The sequence below is a fragment of the Styela clava genome, chromosome 14 (assembly GCF_964204865.1).
Source record: "Styela clava chromosome 14, kaStyClav1.hap1.2, whole genome shotgun sequence".
NCBI classification, from domain to species: Eukaryota; Metazoa; Chordata; class Ascidiacea; order Stolidobranchia; family Styelidae; genus Styela; species Styela clava.
Window position 1 is genome coordinate 8,800,714 of NC_135263.1, and position 24,050 is coordinate 8,824,763.

At 36.1% G+C, this 24,050-nt stretch overlaps 3 protein-coding genes and 1 long non-coding RNA gene across 4 annotated transcripts; 2 read left to right on the forward strand and 2 right to left on the reverse strand.

Moving 5' to 3' along the window:
• Positions 1 to 4,952: 4,952 nt before the first annotated feature.
• LOC144432000 (uncharacterized) lies at positions 4,953 to 7,888 on the reverse strand. The gene is made up of 3 exons (XR_013480343.1): positions 7,677 to 7,888; positions 7,069 to 7,140; positions 4,953 to 6,980 (listed from the first exon to the last, which is right to left on the reverse strand). It is a non-coding gene; the product is annotated as an uncharacterized LOC144432000 (long non-coding RNA).
• A 257-nt stretch (positions 7,889 to 8,145) lies between these two features.
• LOC120341434 (peroxisomal biogenesis factor 3-like) lies at positions 8,146 to 9,510 on the forward strand. The gene has a single exon (XM_039409940.2). It carries the CDS (start codon positions 8,244 to 8,246, stop codon positions 9,360 to 9,362), a length of 1,119 nt encoding a protein of 372 aa, XP_039265874.2. The 5' UTR covers positions 8,146 to 8,243; the 3' UTR covers positions 9,363 to 9,510.
• Positions 9,511 to 9,704: 194 nt separating this feature from the next.
• LOC120341433 (succinyl-CoA:glutarate CoA-transferase-like) lies at positions 9,705 to 11,524 on the forward strand. The gene has a single exon (XM_039409939.2). It carries the CDS (start codon positions 9,720 to 9,722, stop codon positions 10,935 to 10,937), a length of 1,218 nt encoding a protein of 405 aa, XP_039265873.2. The 5' UTR covers positions 9,705 to 9,719; the 3' UTR covers positions 10,938 to 11,524.
• Positions 11,525 to 12,666: 1,142 nt separating this feature from the next.
• LOC120341435 (guanine nucleotide-binding protein subunit gamma-like) lies at positions 12,667 to 15,373 on the reverse strand. The gene is made up of 2 exons (XM_078120264.1): positions 15,017 to 15,373; positions 12,667 to 13,875 (listed from the first exon to the last, which is right to left on the reverse strand). Exons 1-2 carry the CDS (start codon positions 15,134 to 15,136, stop codon positions 13,789 to 13,791), a joined length of 207 nt encoding a protein of 68 aa, XP_077976390.1. The 5' UTR covers positions 15,137 to 15,373; the 3' UTR covers positions 12,667 to 13,788.
• Positions 15,374 to 24,050: the final 8,677 nt, after the last annotated feature.

Consider the following 24,050-nt stretch of genomic DNA (forward strand, 5'->3'; position numbering starts at 1 on the left):
GTCGCTCAGACACTTCTTTCATTGAAGCAGATATCAAGCATGGTTGTAAACATTAATTCATTTTTGCGTGTTATGATTCAGTTTTCAGCTGTGTTTAGAAAAATTTGATGGAAATCAAATAGCTTAACTGTCATTTTTTTTTTTAAAGAGCTTCAGTTCATTTTCAATAGCCAAAAATTAGAGACCAACCAACCACGGCCAAGAATGGGTGTATTTAAAACAGATGTATGAACGTGCATGACGAAGGCACCCGTTGGTGGCGAATGGTCGGGTTCGGCACAGGGGTCACCAAACTACGCCCCGCGGGCCAGATCCGGCCCTTGGCGTCCTTTCATCTGGTCCGCGATAACACGAAAAATGGCGAAAATTTTTCTACGGCAGGGGATGATTCGCCGAGCATCGACTTCCTCGTTAATTTTGTAACATTGGCCAATCAGCGAGATGTTAAAAGTGACGTAACAATAGGCATTTTTGCATCCGCTCAGACATTTTTGTCACTCAGAGTTAGATTTTCAGCCGTGGTTGTAAACAATACTTCGTTTTCGCAATTTAAAATGCTAGCTTATTTGTTAGGTTTTGGTTGTGTTTCGGAAATTTAGGTATGAATCAAATAAGTCAATCATCATTTGGCCTTCTTAGGAGTTGTAGTTTAATTGCAGTAACCAGTAATCAAAAATTAGTCTGGAAATAGCTGTGATAAAATAGGCAACGCAACGATCACACAACGTTTTCTGCGCAGGATGCACTCGTGACGCGTGCTTTCGGCGAAATTGTTGCTGTGTACGTTTCTTTTGCTAAAATGAACGTCGAACGTGCATTTTGCGCTAATAGTAGGCTACTGTAATCGCTCAGTATTGCCCCAATTTCACAAGTCACATTAATTAACTTTTGTAGGCCCTACTGCTTTCATGCGGATATATTCATGACCGCAATTGATTTGCTAACAGCTAACCTCAGGATAGTTGTCTGGTACGGTATAGCCCAGTGGTTGCCAACCGCCGGTCCGCGGTTGGTTTATCACGCAATTTCTCTTCGTCGTCATATTGCTGTTTGATAGGTGCGGTATGGCCGGGCGACGTCTTGGCGCCGAGTAATCACACTTTTCGCTTTTTAGGACAGGATAGGATTTACATATTTATCCCGGGGGAGAGGAAAGCCGATAAGACGGCTTATCCATTTGGCGAACCACGGCCTCTCGTCCGGTTACCATTCCAAGTCGGGTATGGGATTGGTTTTACTGTATCGTTTTGTTTTCAGAAGCATGGACTTGGTGGTGGAGGAAGCCGTAACCGACCAGCGGTTACGTGAACCACCCAACGACGGCGAGGAGTCCAGCAATCCTCTCGCACATAACCATCCCTGCATGGGATTCGAACCTGCGAACCCACGCAGAGTAATTAGAGGTGCGGTGGCGAGCGTATTCCTAACGCTTAGCCCGTTGAGCCACTCCGCCGCGCCTTTTCTCGCAAGATTCAGAAACCTGAAAATCAGCATGCGTGCTTTTTCCGTTCTGCATGCTTTTCTTGATTAATATTACCATCCAAATAAAAATATTTCTTTGTTTAAACCATAAAAACTTTCAAGAACATTATAATATACCAGGGCTTCACTATATGACACCCAGCGAGATATGAACTTGTTGCGACCCTGCAGCAGAGCCATTATATAACGGCTCTGCCTGCAGGTGGTCACGAGACGCGCAACAAAAGCGGGGGCCGCTAAGATATTTTTTGGGTGATGCACAGCAGGATTTTGAGCCTGATGGTGTCAAGTTAGCAACGACTTTATCATTGTAATATAAATTAATTTTGTTTGGGTGAACGATCAACTGCAGAGGGATTGATATGGTGAAACCTCTACTTTACAGTCCAGATTTATAAAAGAATCATTATCACAATTAATTTTTGAGCTCTCTTGATATCGAATACCCATCGCTGAGTAATCGAGCAATCAAACTGTTGTCCGCATTTTCAACCAGTTGCTTTTACCTTTAAAAAAGAAGCAAATAAATTGACTGTGGGCCGCTGCAGAGCTATGTGTTGCAAAACCTTTTTTTTTGATGCCTCGCTTGCAATCCTGTATTGGAAATGAAACAGTAGCAAAATTCTCACTGGAGTTAATTGTGTTTGTAGCCTACATCATAGGTTCTCAAAGTGCTCCGTACGGAGCCCCAGGGCTCCGCGAGAGAAACCCAGGGGCTCCGCGAGCTATTCGATTACTCTTCGAAATACTGACTCAAAATTTTGTAACTGTTGAAAGAAGCAATAACAGCGTTGATAAAATCTGACAACAATACAGCCTCGAAATATGGTAAAGAGGCTGAATTAAAAATGACATTATTTATGAGCAGGAGCGCAGCCAGGATTCTTAAGAGGGAGGTGGTTCAAAATTGGAATCGGAAATTTCCGCGCAACATTCTTCGCCATTAAAAAAACGGATAACGAGATTTCTGTTGCTTAAATATACAATCCATGACCGATGCGAGCATTCAACGTGTCTCTTCGTTATAATGTAATTGTGATCATCGTTACTCAAGTTTGATTCGAGATTAGTATTAGTATTACTTAAATGAAAGAATACTATTCTAAAATAACATAAAATATGTAATAAACTGCCAACAATAAATAAAGTGGAGTCGTATTTTCGCGATCTTGGGATTTGTCAAACTTGATTTGTTCTTTCGCACCTGAGATTATTTTTAAGCAGGATATCGCCGTTTAAAAAATCACAATGTCTGGGCAAAATACGAACAATTAGAATTTATTTTATTGCATTCGGCTCCGTCGGTAGTTTCAGAATGAAAAAAGGTACATCGTGGACTGTGTTTCGATTTCGCAGTCACTACGACGAAAACCTAACATAACACCAAATTTTGTGATTTACAATGTCTATAAAAGCGTTTTCAATCTGAGGTGAGTCTGCTGAAGCCAAACGTGTGATCTTCCATTTAAAGTTTCAGTTTTAATATTTTAGAATGCCGTTTTTTAATCAAGAAATTTGAGTTGCGGATTTATCTCTTTATTAATTATAATTTTTAACATTTCGTCGCAGATGACTATTATATGGTAACATGTTTTTCACATTGAACTCATAATTTCCCACGAGAACAAAAAAGGAATTAACGTCGTCATTGTGTAACAATACATGTATATGCCGAGGGAAATTTTTGATTTAAGGAGAATAAACACCGGCGTAAAGATGTTCAAAACACGCCATGCTGACGAAAAAAATCGGCGATTGTAACAAAATAAAATCGCGCACGTTATTAGCGGCCTGTTAAGTCTTCCAAAAATGTCAAAAGAGAAAAGATTCGACCCCTAATTTATTAATATGTTCGTCAAGTGTCAAATTTACAGCTTTAGTATGAAATTCAGATTCATTTATGGCTTGTGTTAATCCTATTAAAAAAGGTTCAGCATTTTAAATAAGTAAAGTACTTTTAACTTGCCCAGGAATATTAATCTGAAAGTAACAATTTTAACATTTATTTTGGGGCTCCGCGAATAATATTCAACTTTTCAAGGGCTCCGCAACACCAAAAGTTTGAGAACCCCTGGCCTACATGATTTGGCATTTAAATGTTCTTTATGTGAGATGTGTGCCTTGTTTACGCATAATGGGTGCCCAGCACTGCATTTTATTACGCAATACATATGTTATTATTTATATTCCACCCATTTCGATTTTTGACCGACACATTATATGATAGGTTTTCCTCATGTGAAATGTTTTTAAGTGTACCTTTTTTTTCTAAAATCATAGTGATTGCACGACTTTACGCAAATATATGTAATTATTTTCTGTTCTAGGCCTACTCATTTAAATTTTTGCCGGTCCGCGACGAGTACATTTCATTTAATTTTACCGGTCCGCCAGGGTAGAAGGTTGGGAACCACTGGTACAGCCTATTTGTTTTGTTATGATGTTCTTGGTCCATATTCTGCGATATAGAATTAAATATCCAATACTTCAGAAATGTAGAATTTATATTGTTGAATACCATTTCCCCACTTTTGTGAATTTATTGTATTGCATTGACAAAAATACCGTATTTGTCCGGCTCGTTTCAACACAGTTTGAGCGTAAATATGGTTTGAGCAATGACATTAAACAACATGATAGGCAACTCTGACGTCACTCCATAAGACTACAGGCAAAACATTGTATTTCATGATACGCTCCAATGCACATATTTCTCGTCGCCTTTCGCGTCCGTTTTCCGCTCGCTTTTGCTACTCGGCGTCTTTTTTACGTGTAGTACCTGCCTTTTTGCGCCTGTAACGAAACAAAATAATCTCTATATCTAAGAAGTTTTGCTTACTTGGAAAGCTGGAATAACAGGCAAGCTGTAAAGAGCAATTCTGGACATCATAGACTTTTTTTTTTATCAGAAAAGATTACAAACGCGATAGCGGAAAGATTTGTGTGGAACATTTTGCAGATAATGACAAAGTTCAAAGTTAGTAATTTTAATGTTTGCGCTTAATCATTGAAATTTCATTTAAAGAGGGTGTCATACAAAACTGTGCTGCGATACAATTCCATAACACAAAGTTTGCACCTATCGAACTTGCTTTTGTAGGTGAATTTATTAGACATATTACATATTCAGTTAATCGTAGGTAACATTGCTGGTACATAATGCATCGTAGATAGGTTTGTTTAAATTTAGGAATTTAGCTCATAGCCCACTAATTAATATTATCTTCTATGCAGGAGGTTGCAGGGCTGAAATCAACTTGCAGCCTTACCGATCACCTGACGATGCTCATTTAGTTTGGCTCGAGCAAGTCTTCTTGAAATGCTTGTGTGAATGGAAACTACCTATATTTTTTGCCTTCCTCCGATTTTAGACAAATTTATTCTGAGGGATTTCGCATATAATTCTCACTGATTGTTGGCTGTTTATAATTCCTATTGATTGTGAATTCTGATTATAACAATGAGTTGAAACCTTTTTCTTGTCAATACTCCAAGCTGAGGTAATAAACATGACAATACATTTATGTCATCTGGAAGCAAAATATGCACGCAAATTAATAGTTTGGCACATTGAGATAATACATCATGACAGAAAATACAAGTTAAAGATATGTATGACCATCACATGGTAATTAAAATTAAAAAAAATTAATAGGGGCTGTGGAGTATGGAAAGTTCAAGACAAAGAAAAGAACAAATGTTCATAGCTCATGAACTCTCAATTTTGCCTCCATTGCTGTGTGAAGGCCAATATATTTCGAGTGGCTGAATTGGTTTACCTCTATGATAGCAACGATTTTGTATTTAATATAGCGAGATTATTTCAATTTAATTGAAGTGATATAATTTCCCAAAGCAATGCTTGAATCGTCTGGAATAGATCAGTGGTGTCAAACTCATGGGTTTTCGAGAGCCGCATTGCATTTTGAAAATTGTAAAAAGAGCCGCAAACAGTTTTTGATAATGTATACTTAAAAGATATTTTTAAGATAGTTTTAGTTTGTGACATATATTGTGATGCAACTAAACAGTTGGATTAAGTTTTATTATTTTCTTCAATTTCAAATGCAATTACATATTAATATTTGCATTCGACTATTATTGCAACATTTGCAAGTTACAGTATTTATTATAAAAAATCGTAAAATTCTATGTACAACCATCAAAATCATTTTTGAACAAGCTTTGAATAAGGAAAGAATAATACATACACTAAAAATAACTTAATCTAAATATGTGAACCTAAAATTAACAAAAATACCACAGTATAAACTCGATGTTTTAATAATTACATTCGTCCTGGCGTTTGGCATCTTTTTTGTGTCACCAGCATACTAAGGCCAGTCTGAAATGATTTTATAGTACCAACTCTAACTAACGAGGCCACATGATCATGGGTTTATCTGGATCTTTACGAATGTTTAATTAATTCCAGTAATGCAAAAAAGTTACTTTTATCATTTCATGTATAGATCAGTAAAAAAACAAATGACAGATTTTTTCGACAAGACATTTCGCACTACATTGCGTGGCATAGGATTGCTTGAATTATTATGGATATTGATTTTTAGTAACTAAGTCGTTGTATAATTATATTAATATACAAACACATGGAAATTTTCTGTTCGAAGTTGGTCTTCGAATTTGTCATATTGACTGCTGAGCTTATTGTGTTTTTTGATTGTATTGATGGAAATATGACAAATTAAACAATGTGCTTCAGAATTTTGTGAAGAGCAGAAATGTTACAACTCCCATTTTCTTCGAAAATGCCACCTTCTTCGTGTACTTTGCGTTTAATTTAATTACTCAAGTGTTTTATTCAAGTATTCTTTTGCTAGCTTGATGTGTATTCTTAATTGGGTCAAAATGTGGACAAAAAAAAATTAATATTCCAAAACTACTTTCAGTAAATTGTTTTCTGTGTGAATAATCAATTTCACTTTAGAAGGTTTGAAAAATCTATTACATTTAGATAAAAAAAAAAACTTCCAAAATACTATTACAATTATTGTTAAGCGTTCGAGGGCCGCACTGGAAGTTCTCTGGGGCCGCGAGTTTGAGATCCCTGGTCTAGATTGAAGTTGTTCAAAAAATATATTATAGTATTTTATCATGAATGATGATTATACCCCTTTCGGAATTTCTTCTATAGTACTACCAAAAGTTGATGAACCAAATATAACACAGGTGCAGTGAGGTACCCGTAATCCTTATTTCCAAAGCTGTTTTAAGTATGTCTGGCGTGTTTTGTGCCTTTTTACAAATAAGACCGCTTATGCAATCTTACGCTTTGGAATTTTTAGTTATTTTCCTCAAGCCCTGCAGGATGTGGGGGCCATACACAACTCTACCGGATGGTCAAATGTCTTTGCATGCCTCCATAGGTTGTTTTTCTATTGCAATTTTCTATTTTCAATTGCATTATATTTCTTGGAATCACACTGTCACTGATATGTCGCCAGACTTCTGATATCTCCACGTCTGCTATAGTTGTCCTGTGAATAAATAATAGGAAATTGAGATTAGACGAATAGTTGAAAGTTTTGCTTTATGTCGGCTTAATTTCTTGATTGATATACTTACTATTTCTGCTATTGCCTCTTGTGCTGCAAGAGTCTCACAATGCTTAGACAGGTTTGTCCACAACTTTCACATCTGAAGAAAGAGAGGAGATTTATTAATTTTCGTTAAGAATAAATAAAGCAGTCTATATGATTCAGAATGGAAAAGCTAATAAATCCAATATTTCATGTTTTATTTAAAAAATATTTTACTGAATTTTGGAAAATAAACCAACTAATAAAAGGGTTTAGTCAGAAAATTACAAGCATTCGTGGCTCCAAATACTTGAGAAATCAGACTATACAATATAGACCGGTATGAGTGAAATGTTAGGTGAACTTGTTAACACTTTGATTAAATACGCAAATAAAAGTGAATGCGTAATAGTATGTTACAATGAGCAGCAATCAACAATGAGTATATATCCTCACTGATTAAAAAAATCTAACTGGAGGTGCATGAACTATTTGAAACCATAAGGAGTAAGTAAATATGTAATTTCGGCAAATGGGCAACTACGTACCGTACTGAATTAATAACTTCGTAGTATTTGACAAAGGCTAGCTTTCCCACATGTACTTAACAGTGCGATGCCCGGGTGTGATATACAACAATAGTATTCACCTTACCTTTTACCGATTTCTTTTTACCCCAACTTTCAAAAATATCATTAAAATCGACAACAACTGTCAAAGCAGGCACGAACACCATTCGTGCTACGCCTTGAAAGCAGCACACATCCGCTCGTTTTCGTCTCGTCAAGTATGTGCATTGGAGCGTGCTATCGAATACGATCTTCGGACAAAAATGCCGGAGTTGCGCATCATGTTGTTTAATGTCATTGGTTTGAGTCATACCGTAGTAGTATATATTTACGGTCATACCGATAGTCCGATACCTGACCCTCGGACAAAAAAAATTTGGTGACCCCTGGGTTGAGGTATCGATAGTTGGAAGGTATCACAGACCTTCATTCATGACATTCGCAGGCCACATTGGTCATAAAGTGGTAGCGTGTTGTTTAGAATTCTTAGTCAATACGCCAATATTGGTACGGTACCGTACAGACAGACGTAGATACGATACAGATCCACTCTTGCATACCAGTTTTGAATTACCTTGTCTTCCTATTTCAGTACCGGTATTTTATTTATTTCGTATAAATCTATCCTGCAATAAAACAATATAAGGGAAATATGGATATGCCTGGACGGATTTGCGGCTTCCTTCGCAGACATCGCCGTAAATTCATATTTGCTGGAGTACTCGTTGGAGGAGTTGTAGGAACTGTGAAATATGCACAATATAAAATTAAAGATTGGATGGTGCAAGAAGAAAAGAGATATTTGGAGGAACTAAGAAAACAACAGCATTTTGAAAAAACTCAAGAACATTGTTTTGCCATTGCCCAGGCTGTAGCGAACACGCTAAAAGATAATATACTGCAACAAATTGATACTGAAGCAATTCTAGATTCATTGAAGACTGAAGTTTCTGCAGAGAGAAAACTTGAACTCTGGAATGAACTTAAAGTGGTTGTATTTGCAAAAGTGTCAATTTCCATTTACATCTTGACTCTTTCAATTGTTATAATTCGCTTACAGCTTAATCATCTTGCTGCAAAAGTTTACGCCAGTACTCTTACAGACCAGTCACCACCTATCAATGATGTTATCCAACGATGGTTCTTATCAATTTCTCATGAATTTGTGTTGGGTAATGGACTTGAATGTATTATTAATGAATTTACAAAAATTTCACAAGATTTGACAGAATCTATGCCTCTTCAATGTAGAGTTCGAGGTGCAGATATTGAATCAGTCTTAAAAAGCATTCATAATCAAATTAGGCAACATGGTAGTTTTTCATTCCACGTCAAAAGCTCTGAAAATGATTCAAATAATATACTTGATCTTTTGTTACCTAATGAAGCAAATGTAAATTTTGGGGCCTCTGTTGATCTTGATTTACAAAGACAATTAATCAATGAAATGTGGGATATATTTGACTCTAATGACTGCATGCAAGTCTTTGAAAGTTGCATTTTCAAATCCTTCCAAGAATTTTGCAAAATAATTGATGGTTCTATCATTGATTCCTTGGGTACTCACAGCAAAGCGTTGGTGAGTGATATCACTCCAATCATTCGTACTAACTCAGACTTTCTTCCATTGGCCAAAGTATTGCCAATGCTAAATTCTCATGTACATGCAATTTCACATGAAAATTTTATTCGTAAAGTGTTGACGAATCCCATGCTCACGAAGTTTTCTGCCAATATATATCAGTCTTTTACAGATACTATCAGTTGTTGAATATGTGACCAATATCATAACACTGATGACTAACTACAACATATAAACAAAATTTTTTTTTTGTATTTTTTTCCATGACTCTCTTATTAAAGGTCAGGATGCTCATTATCTGTTTTTAAGTTTAAACAGAGAATTTGAATATAAGAATATCATATGTTTTTTATAGGGTGTTCTGCTTTTTTATGCTATGTAATTACTTTCTCATTGATAGAATTATGAAAAATCATTTAACTAGACAATTTAATACAAGAAAATTATTTTATGAATATAAATTATAGAATGTTTTGATTTTCAAAAAAAAATTTAATTTGTTTCTATTTCAACAGATGACAGTTTGTGCAATAAAAATAGCTAATCATGACAATACTTGAAAAGACAAGTTCACTCCTGTCAGGAATCAGGGTCATAGATTTGTCCAGAGTCTTAGCTGGACCTTTCATGACTATGGTCCTCGGAGACATGGGAGCCGATGTCATCAAAATTGAAAAACCCATAGATGGCGATGATACAAGATCATGGGGGCCACCGTTCTGTGGAAATGAGAGCGCTTACTTTCTTTCAGTCAATAGAAATAAGCGCTCTGTTGTTGTAGACTTGAAACGTAAAGAAGGTGTCAAAATAATCACAGACCTTGTAAAAGATAGTGATGTATTTGTGGAGAATTATGTGCCTGGGAAAATGGACAAAATCGGTCTTGGGTATGATAAGTTGAAGAAAATTAATCCAGGTTTAGTGTATTGTTCAATCAGTGGTTTCGGTCCAGAAGGACCATACGCCCATCGTCCTGGTTATGATGTTATAGCTGCATCTTATGGTGGCCTGAATTATATTACTGGACCAGAGGATGGTGAGCCTTGTAAATCTGGGGTGGCAATGACTGATCTGTGTACTGGTTTATATGGCCAAGGGGCTATTCTTGCTGCTTTAATGAAAAGAAGGGAGACTGGTTTGGGACAAAAAATTGATTGTGATTTATTGTCATCTCAAATTGCTACTTTAGTCAATATCTCATCAAGCTATCTGAATGCTGGAATTGAAGCAAAAAGATGGGGAACGGCTCATGCATCTATTGTACCCTATCAATCTTTTAAAACAAAAGATGGTAAATATGTCACTGTTGGTGCAACAACTAATAAACAGTTCAATGATCTATGTGATAAAATGAAGCTTGAGCATGTTTCGACTGATCCAAGGTTTGCTGATAATGCAAAAAGGGTTAGGAATCGAGAATCCTTGCTTCCTATTTTGAAGAAATCATTTTTAGATAAAGACTGTGAAGATTGGTTGTTTATATTTGAAGACAGTACTTTTCCCTATGGACCAGTCAACAATATGGAACAGGTGTTTTCAGATCCTCATGTGTTACACACAAACAGAGTGTTAGAATTTGACCACCCAACTGCAGGAAAAGGATGCAAAGTCACTGCTCCAGCAGTCAAGTTTAGCAACTATGAATATCCAAAAATTCTGCCTCCACCTACACTAGGACAGCACACAAAAGAAGTATTACGTGATCTCCTGGACATGTCTGAATTTGAGATTGACAAATTAACAAGAAATGGTGTTGTGACCTAAAAAACCTTCCTAGAAAATCGCTATAGGTAAAAAATATCGTGCATTCACTCCAAAAAAGCTACTTTAAATTATTTTATGATGAAAAAAATTTTGACTTCCAACTTCAGCTCCAAACTCCAAGAAAATCAAATTTTGATCCCATTTGTCTATGGAGATATCAGTAAATTCTAATGCTTTAAACTTATTATCGCTGTTAAAAATGGAATTTACGACTCGGGCTCCAGGAGTTTTAAACTACCACTTCATAGCCCTGCTTTTGTCTTCCTATGCCATTGTTATCCGGGCCAAATATACTCGTTAACTTTTTTTCTTCAAATATTGCAATTTTATAATTTTTTCTAATAATTCACTGTGCGATGATATGAAAAAATGCTTGTTTTTCAAAGGAAACTTGTCATTGTGACTTTCAGCTTCATAATCACGCTTTTCCTTTTTAGAAGGACTAGCAAGCGCATGTGCAAATTTTAGTAATTTATTTAATGCTTAATATGCAATTGATTTGTTTTAATTGATGCAATTAATTTCTCTTGCTACCTCCAATGAAAAAAAAATTGAGCATTGGAACTAATATATATTTTTAAATTATATTTGTCGATCATTTTTGGTTCGGCGAGGTCGATCCAGGATAAAATAAATTCGGTGCCAACTGCCAACGTACCTACTTGACCTACTACGTCATACTTTCACGCTTCAAGGACGGGTTGAACGTCAATAATTCGACCAAATATGCGTCCAGGGTTGCCATATTGGCTTTTTTAACGCCAAATTTGCCATTTTTGGCTTTTTTCAAACGCGTTTGGCGTCAGAATTTCCGTTTGGCTTTTTGGCGTTTTTTTTGGCTTTTTTCAAGTCTATTCTAGTGTCTATGAAATAAAATATTTAGTGTGTAACAACTGAACAATAGTCTATTACCTGTACTTAGCTACTTAACATTAGGATTTCCTGGAGCATCGATTCCCTTGTTTGTTACATTGACTCTTAACCATACCCAATAAGAAATAATTGCAGTTTCTGCAGCTGCTCAAACAGATGTTCAAGCAGGATTGTAAACATTGCCTCGTTTTTACAGTTTTGCGTGTTATTTGTCAGTTTTACGTTCTGTTTCCAAAAAATAGTTGTATAACTTAATTTTCATTATGCCTGATATGGTTTATGTGAGCTTCAGTTTAATTCTGCAATTGCAGTAACGATGTGATTAACTACGCTAAAATTACTGAATAAGATATCAGTGAGCGGCAGGGGGTTAGATAATTTTTTAATAAAATTGATGGTTTATAACTTTTGAAAGTGAAAAAATTTTCAATAGTAGAGTACGATATAGAGAGAATTTTTTAAGGTATATCACAAGTTTAAGTAGAAACATGTAGGTATATTACATACTGACAGACTGAAGCGGCACTCTGTATTGTATATATTGAATGGTAAAATAGTGCTGTTCGCTTGATATTTGTTTTACTTTCTGCAGTTGTATAGGAACTTTACTTTCCATTCGTGTGCCTCACTGAATGAACTAATGGCTCTATATCATCATCAGTACATTGCCAAGGGCTTAAAATCTGACAAATCATGGGGCTTTTGTACTTAGTAAAATTGTTGGCTTTTTCTGGCTTTTTTTATGTCTTGATTTGGCTTTTTTTGATCGCTGGGGTCTGGCAACCCTGTATGCGTCTTTACATTTGCCAAGTGTTTAAATAGCTGTTATACTGATATATATAATCAGGCCACGATATAGAGTTCTGCAATAAGTGAGTAATATTTAAGCCAACAAAAATTTACAGTTTAAACATGGTCTCATAGCACGAAAGCTGAGATGAAAATACAAGTGCAATGGAAAAAGTATTCTGGGGAACAGTTATATATATATATAAGAAAATGTTACGGTACCGGTAATTATTTTCAGGGTACCACGTACAAATACATTTGCAAAATTTGTAACCTGTTAACAAGATATAGTCGGGTACAAATACATATTCAAAATTTAAAACTCCGTATTACTACAGACGATTCTTCATAATAACATTATTCCACATGGGCAATATGAAAACCAATGCAGTACATGGGCCTCCTCGTAAGAGGGCTGTTTGAACACAAAGGGAGTATTATGAGCTGCTGCGTCACAATTTTTGCCACTCGCCGAATCGCGCAATACTTTCAAGTGCTACAAAAATACATTCATGTAAAATTATCCAGAACTATGGTGGAATCAACGCTATGAGTAAAGTCTAGTCTGGTGTCACACCAATTTCCACTCTGGTCGACGTCTGCTTTTTCATCTTCACAGATATAATATTTGAAACCAGAATAATGTTGACGGAGTGACGACGTAAATACAAAAGTTTTCTTACATATTTTAAAACACACTTTTCTACAGCACTCGATACGGAAACAGTGACACTCTGATGCAAAGGCCTAACTCTAATAGACATATGTTGGGGCAAACTGCAGGGATTGTGAATACTTGCAGTTTATATTTGGTTTGGGAACTCTTCCACGCCAAAAAATGTGTGAAGATCAACATAATATGTGCTAATGTCCCATAGTGAATCATGGATGATAAATAAATAACTCGTTGCATTCTGGTGCACTCATATAGCTTCAAAAAGTCAGGAAAATTTCATGAATGCGTACTACATGTTCAAAATTTCAAATATGGGTTCGTCAGGTATATGACGACATCAATTCACATATTGAATCAGCCAATGTCATTACAAATTCAGGTAGGTTCGTACGATGCATGATATATTTTGAGTTTATAAACTTATAAAATCTTTAGCTTGAATGATGAATTAAAATGTACGTGCAAGCGTCTTTTCCAATAACTTGTTGATAGGTGGTTCAGTAAGAAAAAATATCACATGACTGTACAGGAGTCTTTTTTCCCCTTCTTGAAAGGATTTGGTGATTGCTGGGAAACCAGAAAATCTTCGTGAAAGTGTTTCTGAAAATAAATATTTTTCACAAATTATCATATATATATGAATTATTTTTGCCTTTTTTACGAGGCTGTTTGTTTGAACTGTGAGCAAGAAAGGGACACGCGCCAAGTGTGGTTTGCGAAATTACGCTTAAATAAACACATTTCATGGCACTTACACTTCGGTAATGACACTTCACACTAATAATTTCGATGAAACTACTAATCTGATGTGTCTCCCCTTTCTGCCGTATTATGAACATACCCGCATTTGAACCAGGCACGCACTAACGTGCAATACGATTACTTATTTTGTAATAAGGAACAATTTTAAAAAGACTGTTGCTATTGTTGTTTAAATTTCCCGAAGACATTTAAACATTGCAGATGGTTTCAGATATATACTAGAAAATATTTATGGTGGACAATTAACAGAATTAATCCATTACACTGGAATAGGTTCAATATGTGGACAATAACAATGAGAATTACACTTAGTCGGCAGAACTAAAAAATTATAATTAGGAAAGGCATTGGAAATATCGATTTAAGTGTCCAAAAATGTACACGAGTGAACGTCCCTTGAGAAAATAGTCAATCTATTTAGTTTTTGCGGCGGGATCGCGAAGGTATTCGATGATTGCAATGTGAATTGGAAAATCGTAAAGAAAGTTCATTTTTTTAGAATGAGACTGGGATCTTACGTCTGGATTCAGTGGTATGAAACATCCTGGAACTGAAACTGAAAAATGACTGTATCTGACTGGCATAATTCAACTATGATATTGAATCAAACATTTATATCGAATCATGTTATTGTTTTTTGACGACCATGATATTGTTCCATTGTCAGGGGTAATAACATAATAAACAAGAAGAATTTTTAAGACGAATTATTTGTACAACTCTCCCTTTTACAACAAAACGAATGACACCGTAACATGAGCGTTATTGTTACTGCTAAATTGAGGAAATTTTCAGATGTTAAATGAAAAATAATGTCTATTAAAAAATTATACGAATTGGATAAAATATTTTTCTTAGATTGTCAATAACACGGTTCGATTCCGACGATTTTAAATATATATGAATTCTTTTGGGACAAATGACGTACACGTCTGACTCATTGTTTATTTGTAAAATAGCACTAATACATTGAACGTACTTGACAATATTCCATTAAGTCACTTGACACAGTGGAAACAGGTTCACGCTTGATGTCTTTCTCGATGTTGAGTTGACGCACAATGTCTTTCATCCTGCAAACACTAACAGACGAGTCCATTCTTGTATTTAATGTAGTTATTTCCTCAAAAAATATTATGAATATAGCTGAATTCGCGCAACTGTTATCGTTATATATTTAGTTGTTCAGCGCCTTGACTTATATAATGAACTACACGGGGTAGTCTGCGAAGTAAGGGTAACAATCAAGTTATATTACTTGGCGAGACACTGTGCAGCCTATAAACGGGGAGGTTTATTCAACTAAATTCTACTCAGTCACGGAACTTCAGTTCTTTTCACTCTCTAAAAATATTAAAAAAATAACAATATTGACTGGGTTAAATGAGACTTGTGCCCCTAGATAGGATGTACATACATTGAATATAATATCGCTGCCACTAGAATATTCGAAATTTTAATTTTCGATCACATTTCTAATCGATCAACAATTATATTGAACCTCATAACAAACAAAACCTGCATACGACCGTTGTTGTAACCGGCACTTTATCCTATGTGTCAACCTTGAAAACGAGCAGGATGACTTGTCACTGAGCCTAATTCCGCCTTCACAAAAATCACAACGGCAAAATGCCTCTTCCGCCTTTGTCACTGACACGCTAGCTTAACGTTGTTCAACGAAAGGCCGTTTACACGAGATGCAACAAGCGTACTAATACTGCGTCGTTCGTCTGCCTACACTTCTGCGGACATTTGTTCCATGCATATTAAATCAACTAAGTGACTCTTTATTCTGACACGAGAAAACCCAGGTTTCCCACTTTCAAATATAAAGTCTATATTGTTATACCTGAAATGAATACGTTGCGCCCAGTCCAATTACATACGGTCAATGTTAAAAGCAATTGAAAATTCCATCTCGACACTAATGGCAATTTATTTTTAATTAAATTTTACTCGACGGGAGAGGTCGGGATCATATATCAAATATGCATACAAAGCATATTTACATCAACATTTCAAGGATGTGCTTATACCTAATTACGATATTATACATTATCGAAAGACTCCGGCTTTACGGGAAACTGCCTGTTGAAATTTCGACCTCTTAATTAATAATTTGGCAAAATGGCTGAGAGCTATCGATCTTATTTCTAAAGCATATGGACCAATAATATAAATATGAAAATTTTTGTGGCAGCAGAGTTGACGAATAGGGTAATTGGCTGGAAGCATTATATCACCGAACATGCTAAATTTGAACATAAATCATTCATTCGATCTATTGTTATCGATGGCCAGACAAGATGTGCAGTATTGTTTATTCGCTATTTACATTTTTCGTTTTGAATAAATTGCAGCGAAGAGCCTTTCAAACTAATTTGGTCGACGTTGTCAGCGTTTTGAGATGCGATTGAAGTTTAATTAGAATCAAGGGGATATTATTTATGTTTTTTCCTCCAAACAAAATCCCAGACAATTTACTGGGTAATCATATTTTGTCACACTAAGCTAAGCAACACTAGCTAAGAGACTATGCCACAAGACAAGCGCACTACCTCAATTCGATTTCAGAATTACACCAGTTCCCTCACCCTGGCACTGTAATTTATTTTAATGAAACGTCTGCAAGTGTCACGTATAGCAAAATTAATATGTTCACTCTGTCTGTTTTGCTAGACTATACTGTCTTATGCTAATCTGCACTGAGATTGTTTTAACTTGGTCTACAGGTTTGGTCGATTTCTCCCGAGAGACTAGAACGGAGTAAAAATCGATTCACTATAAAAAATTCACCGCAAAGCGCCATCGTTTGTTATATGGTGTATTGGACAAATAGTTAGAGGAAGTGCGTTGAATCAAATATGCAGTGCGTTTGGTTCTGGTGAATGAACTTTTTATTTTAAACCGACGCATGAAAAATCACAATCTCGATCAGGAAGCTGACTCAATGACACTCAATGAGTTCTATAGCTGAGATTATTCTTCCCATTTCAATGAGCCAAACGTTCGAAACACATTGATAGAATAATGTGTTAAGGAAATCAACAACACGCGCTTCTGAACATATGTTTTGGGTCAAGATTGCTAACCTAGGTTAATAAGTATATCCCTTTGGGACTCGAGGCGAGGCGTCAAATTTGGAAGCATAAGTCATATTGTAATGAGATTGAAGCAATAGTTGTATTTCGTAGGGGAGCCTTGCAAAAATTGTGGCGTCGTTTATATAGGACTTCCCTTTTTCGTAGGCTGGGGCAATGATACGTAGAAATCCTTGTCGAAGCAACCTTGCCGTTCATATTGGGTGGCTGCATTCAAAAAAGATGGCAGCCGATGGCGTACTCAGTCTATTATTTTGCGATCCTAACATGCGAACCTGTAAATAACAAAGGTCATGGGCGAGCCTGCGTTTTTAATACCCTGTATAAACAACCCTCAAAGCGGCAGACGCCGTTTTTGATCTGTAGGCTATGTATAAAAACTTAACTTGAGTGTTAGTATTGATTCTTCACCATTAGACTCCCCGAACGTGGAAATGGAATAACCTGGCAATAGCATTCCTGCTTAACCAGCTCGATAAAACCTGTGTGGTGAGGATACTGTAAATCTGCTCACTGATCGTTAGCCGACACAAGCACTCTTATGATCACAAGAGCGTTTATGTTGTACGCTTGTCTTCGTTGTTGAAGATCCGATTAGTGAAATAACTGAATAAGCCCGTAAAGCGTATTGTTCGGTATTCCGTTATTTTTCTTTTAAAAATCATCCGCTCTTGTCGTTGTTTATTAAGAAACACACGCGTCGATGAAGAATATCATACATGCAAAATATCTTTATCAAAAACTGCTATATTGCCTCGGATTGTACATACACCTACATGACAAAGTCCATTGACAAATAAAAACAACGAACGCATAGCTTCTGACACGACACTTGAGCGGATACCAATAAATTAACTTCTATTTGAACAGTCAGGCCTGTAGTTTAACGAGCAGCACGTCCCGGACAAATAAGGCCCAGCCGTGAATAATGTCATAAAAAATATTCTGCTTACGTTATTCCTAATTGACATGTTTGTTCACCAGGTGGCCAATTATGACAAGCTAATCGTAACGTAACAACTGACTTAATGGTGCTGTATCTAAGGCTGGTTTATATTTCTCATTCTGATACAATAAGCTGACAATTCAAATATATCAGGCAGTTTCAAAATTCCTGTATCAATTGTAATATTAACCTCTCGCCTATTTCCATTTGATGAAGCTATATCCTAACTAATCATTGAAATTCTTTGGTATCCATGTTCACATATTTTAATTTAGGTGACCGTACATTTGGACCCACGTACATTTGAACCCATGTCTATATCCGCGGGTTCAATCAATATGCGGGTGCTGAAACCCATGGGTTAGTATGGGTTCAACTATCCGTACAACAAAAAAATTTCCATAGGTGCAATAGTATGCAGGTGCAATTGTCATGGGTTCAAATGTAAGTGGGTTCAAATGTAATGGAACCTTTAATTTATGCTTCCTGTATCGCTTTCAGATTGCTGTGGTTTATTGTTTTAAACTAAAAATGATCTTCCCTTAAAGAGTATCAGAGTAGCCACGAGAGGAAATTCAGAAGACATTTTTATTTATTTAATTGAGCTAAATTAACAGGTTTCAGAAGGCTACACTGGCCCCCGCGTGCTCGGCGGCATCATTAAAATTCTTCAGGGTGTCGATATTTGACTTTCATCACCACGTAATGACCGTCAATATGCCAAATTAGGAATGCAAATTACACACAGCCAGGAGGTAATCATTGCTAATTAATCCCTCCCCAACGGATCTGCCCGGGTTCAATAATATTTCCAATCATGCATTCGAAGACCATGTGCCCTGATAAAGAAGAGTAGACGCTAATGAACTGTCTGTCAGTACGTCCTTGGTAACTGATATTTAAATGAAAATATACTTTTTACGCTATCTGAATTGTTATGTGGGTGCAAATAAGACTTCAACAAAAGTTAAGATTTGTTCAGTGCACATCTATATTAAAAGTGATGAGTGTAATTTACAGTTATATTTCTTATATTACACGTCGCGTCATGTATTCAAGTTTACGTGAGTTAAAATAACTGTAATATCTGCGTGGGTGGTAATTCTGTGACTGTAAGCTATGCTAATGCAACTGCCCGTGGGTCGACAACAAGTCTGTTTCCGGGTGTATAAATAGTAAATACACGCTAGTCCAGATGTTCGTAATTGCAAATTCTATTCTATTCGCAAATCTCCACACTAGTATCAGTCTCTTGGTTGAGATCATGTGATGGGGCTACTATTTACACTTAGTTAATAGTGATCGAAGATACAGCTGCATGTCGAATTATACACGACCATTAACATCTTTTTTGAATTCTACACACCCCCTTCAGCATTAGGAAACCGCCGTTGAGAAAAAGAAATGGTTACCATAACCGCAAGTCAGTGCTAGCTCGGCTACATCCAGACGGCATTTTGCCTTTCCAGCGGCACTGAGCTATGGCTTTCGGTATGCTCATTGCAGATTAACACTGCCAGCATGATAGAATAGTCTTAGTGGCTGTGGCAGCTCCCTATCAGGCCCCGACTCTTTCCTATTTGGGCGTTGGTGGCAATTCTGACAGTGTGCGCGGGTTTTGCCATCGCTCTCGTTATAGCGCGAACTAATATCCCGTCGATGTAAAGTCTGGGTTGCCAACTCTATTGGTCGTACAAGCTATACGATCTGACAGGCAATATGTGGATAATCGAAGTCGCAACAAATGGAATCTATGGAATTAAAAATTGTGGCGCAGACCGATCTCAGCTCACGTCAATCCAACGAGAGCATGTTTCACAATAGCGGTTAACTAGGGACACCGACTTACTGATTCTCTTTTTAATAGTGGCTGATCCGCTATTTTATTCACTGTTTCTATTTTCCTTAACTCACGCGTCTTTCCCCTTGACTTTTGATTGCATTTACATTATACTTTTAGTGATATCGTTCTAGCACTTTTTAGTGTTTCAAAACTTTTATAACAAAAGTTTACATAGTTCTCGGCACACTTATCGGCTAGAGACATTTAACCACATTGATAAAAGCACAATTTTTGTTCTTAAATAAACATTGCACTTGATTGGCAGTATACATTATATTTTGCAGCTGTTTTAAAAACCAAACCTGGTGTCAAATAAGGAATGTACGAGGGAGTTCACACACATGGCAATCGGGACCATAACCCTTCTCACACCGTCTATCTATTCTATACTGTTTCTGACGGTGCAGCCTTGAGAGTGAAAATGCCGCTAAACACAAACATGAGTTACTATGGAGCTCCTTCTAGGATCGGACAACGTTTACAAAAAAACTACATGAGACGTAAATTTATATATATATAACGTGCAAAAAAAATTTAGTAGTATAGGAAGATTACGTATAGGGTCAATGGTCGGGAAAACATCCATTACGTGCCATGTGTTTGGCAAATTTGGAACTTTTCCTTTAAGGTACAACTAACCAATGTTTTGCAGATTAAAATATTTTTAGAAAATGTTTGTCATTAAGAATATTTTTTTCCGTTTATTAAATGTATTGAAATCTCAGTACTCCACAATAGTGGAAGTATTAATAAAATAGCATTGTATTGGTGCCTGAGTTGCCAAAGATCAGTCAATCCGGCGACATTCATTTTGGCCGAGGCATAATAATATGTTGCTGATTGGAAACGCGCTATTGGTTCGAACTCCAGCTATCGGTTCATCCATATTCAAAATATAATTATTTGTTTCTTTCGCGCTTCGACTTTTCATGAATTTTTTAGCGTCTGCTGACCCGTAAACTACTGCATTTATGTGCGGAAGGAAGCTCGTGGTTGATGGTTTAAATTTATTTGTGTGTTAGTTTTGTTCAGTACATATATATATACAGATAGAAATCCCGACGCAAATGGACGTGGGTAAAATATGTAAGCGCAAACCTGCAAATACGGAACAGTTGGGTTGAAAATGCGCTTTATCGCAAATAATACGGCTATTTTTATGTCAGCAATATTCAGTAAATCAACTATTTTGACAAGACGTTTATCGGCGACATCTTTATTTACGTGTGGAACCTTATTTACGGTCTTTTATTAACGATAATTCTATCAACTAAGCTGCTTCTACACTATTATCTTTATATTTCTTCAACCTTTGTTACAGTCTTAAACCAACCTGCACTGCCCATAGAAGGTATGAATCGATAAACTCAGTTAAGCAATTTCCTACAAGTTTTCCATTGATTTTCTTTCACGCTCGCCAACCATGTTCTCGTTGCGTCGCGGTAAATTTCTTGCCGATTACTGCTATCTACAAATCTGTATTCATTGGGTTGAGATCACAGCTGGAACGTACCAAACAGCAGCGCTGTATGCATATCGTATACATGGTACAACTTGGTGAAATTAACATATTCAGAATCACCCTACTCTCGTCTGCGTCGATAATCGCATAATTCGCCTTCAGCGAATTTGTGTCAACTCGAAATTGAGATTGCAACAGATTAGATTATAATTTTTTGTCTCGATATTTTGTTATTAATTTTTTGTCTTGATATTTTATATTTTTCACTCTTTTCCAGATAAGTGATTCGATTTTCTTTATAGATGAGGCGATATTGTTACGACATACATATTAATCAAATGCCCATATAAAGCATTAACTTCTACTTGGTAAATGTATCGTGCGAATGTATCAATAAACCATATAGTTATGTATTCGTGATAACGTAATCGAAGAGATATTTCGTAGTTGTTAGCGCCAATGATTTAATATCGTGTTAATTTCGTATTAACAGCTCAGTGTCAAAATTTAACATAACGTCAAAGGTTTGTTTCATACCATGAAAACTAAGCAAGTTTTTGAAAATCTGGATGTCAGTTGAATACATGGAAATAATTTCGTCTTGTCGAAGTTATTGCAAATCATTCCCTTCACTCCCACAGCTCTCTCATGGGACTTCAATTTTCAACCGTGTCGTGGAGTACTTTATACAGCATGACAAGGATTTCGAAACTTCAAAAATATTCCCATTTTATATGCGTGGTTTGGCTTTGAGATTTACATATATATATATACGTACAGTATACACCATGTTTCTCCGAAAACAAGACCTACCCTGAAGTTAAGACCCAGCCTGAATTTCACGGATGATTTTAATATAAGACCTAGTGGTCAATAGCGCGAATTTTTTTTTTACCTAGTCGATAGCAAGAAATCTCCTCCACACGTTTCAAATGATTAATCTCAAACGTGTGAAACAGGAAAACGTATCATTTAAGATAAGTAAATGGATATCGGTTTTCGTATTCCTCATATTTGAAAATTCGTAATTCTCTACTTTGTAGTTTTGTTTTTGATGAATGAAAATAAAAAACATCCTCCGAAAATAAGCCCTAGTGTTATTTTTTCGAAAGAAAATTGAAATAAGACAATCATTGTCTTATTTCCGGGGAAACACGGTATATATATATCGGCATCGGTCATTTTTTTGCTATCGGTATCGGGTAGACCGAGATTTTCGATATATTCTGCCCTCTGGTCTGATCCAACATGTTTTAAGGAATATATTAGTATACGAATGCTGATAACTGAAATCATTTTTTTGCGGTGAAGCATGTTCGCGTTCCACCCTCGCGACTAGAAACGGGTATAATGACGTCACGATATCAGGTACCACGAGATTTTATTACTTTTCAATGTTTATAAATTCCTTCGATTATATTCTCTTATAAATAAAATTTATAGTTTAAGCAGATTTAAAGGAAATATACACAACGCTGATTATGGCGGCCTAATGTATTCAAAAACGTGTATACGTAAATGTAATGTAATTGAAAATGAAATATATTTATAAAAACGCCACAGTGGATTTTCCGCGTTGTACCATATACTAAATTTTTACACTGAAATTATTAAGTAGAAATGCACTTGATTGTTGGATGTTTTGTACAAATCCCTACCAAAAATACGGTACTCCTGAAGTATGCACACCAAGATGTCGCATAACCTGAACTGAACATCCTGAGTTCAGGATGTACGCCATCTTGGTGCGCATACTTCAGGAGGTCCAAAAATACTCCCCGACAACGCTTAAAATAACAAAATTAATATTTATCCAGTCAGAGTTAGGAATACATATTGCAATTGAAATTTTTGCATCGTTCCTACCCTTACCGGGATAATACCTAGGTTTTTTTATTTTAAAAGTGGCGTGGGTGTTTTCCTCAAATCTCACATTTTTGCATTAGTGACGGGAGCTTTGTACAAAAGTTTCCATGTTTCAAGCTATTTATCATCCAAACTATATCAATTGATTTGTCTATTTTCGATACCAAAATTGTGTTATTTACATTTTGAACAATAGCAATAGGTAATTAATAATTATGAAGGAAAATAACGATCAAATGTCACAGAGAATTTTCTCGTTGCCTGAAATACAAAACAGAATCGTATTGATACAAAATCCAGCGTACGCCACTATATGTATTGGTTTCATAGTAGGGGTAAACATTTATTCGTTATACCAGTTATAGTGGACAACCAGCTATGATCTTTTTATCAACCGAAACACGATATTCCCAGCGCCCGTGGACAACAAACGTCTGCAGAACGTATGGGCATTTTAATAAACCATCAGTGGTGATTCCATATTTATTTATGCATCTGAATCAGAAATATCGATTTTTCATGCTCTGAAATATATATCTAATATCTTTCCAAGTTCACACTCAGGAAGATTGTATATACGTCGATGATAATTACATATTATCTAGGCTTACCATAAATCTGAAACAAAAAACCGGGACGGTGCGATTTGGCAAACATTCGGTTGATTGCCAGTCTTTGTAATATTGAAACGTCTCCCATGCCATTGCGGCTGTAAATCTCTATACTGATTATTGAATTAGAAAAAACACAAAAAAATAGTTTGTATTATTTATTTAGACCAAAAGTATTTGT

Coding starts and splice junctions, on each gene's coding strand:
- LOC120341435 (XM_078120264.1), bottom strand. CDS start 15,136: ATGGACTCGTCTGTTAGTGTTTGCAGGATGAAAGACATTGTGCGTCAA. Junction 13,876..15,016: donor ACTTAATGGAATATTGTCAA/GTACGTTCAATG, acceptor ATTTATTTTCAG/AAACACTTTCACGAAGATTT.
- LOC120341434 (XM_039409940.2), top strand. CDS start 8,244: ATGGATATGCCTGGACGGATTTGCGGCTTCCTTCGCAGACATCGCCGT.
- LOC120341433 (XM_039409939.2), top strand. CDS start 9,720: ATGACAATACTTGAAAAGACAAGTTCACTCCTGTCAGGAATCAGGGTC.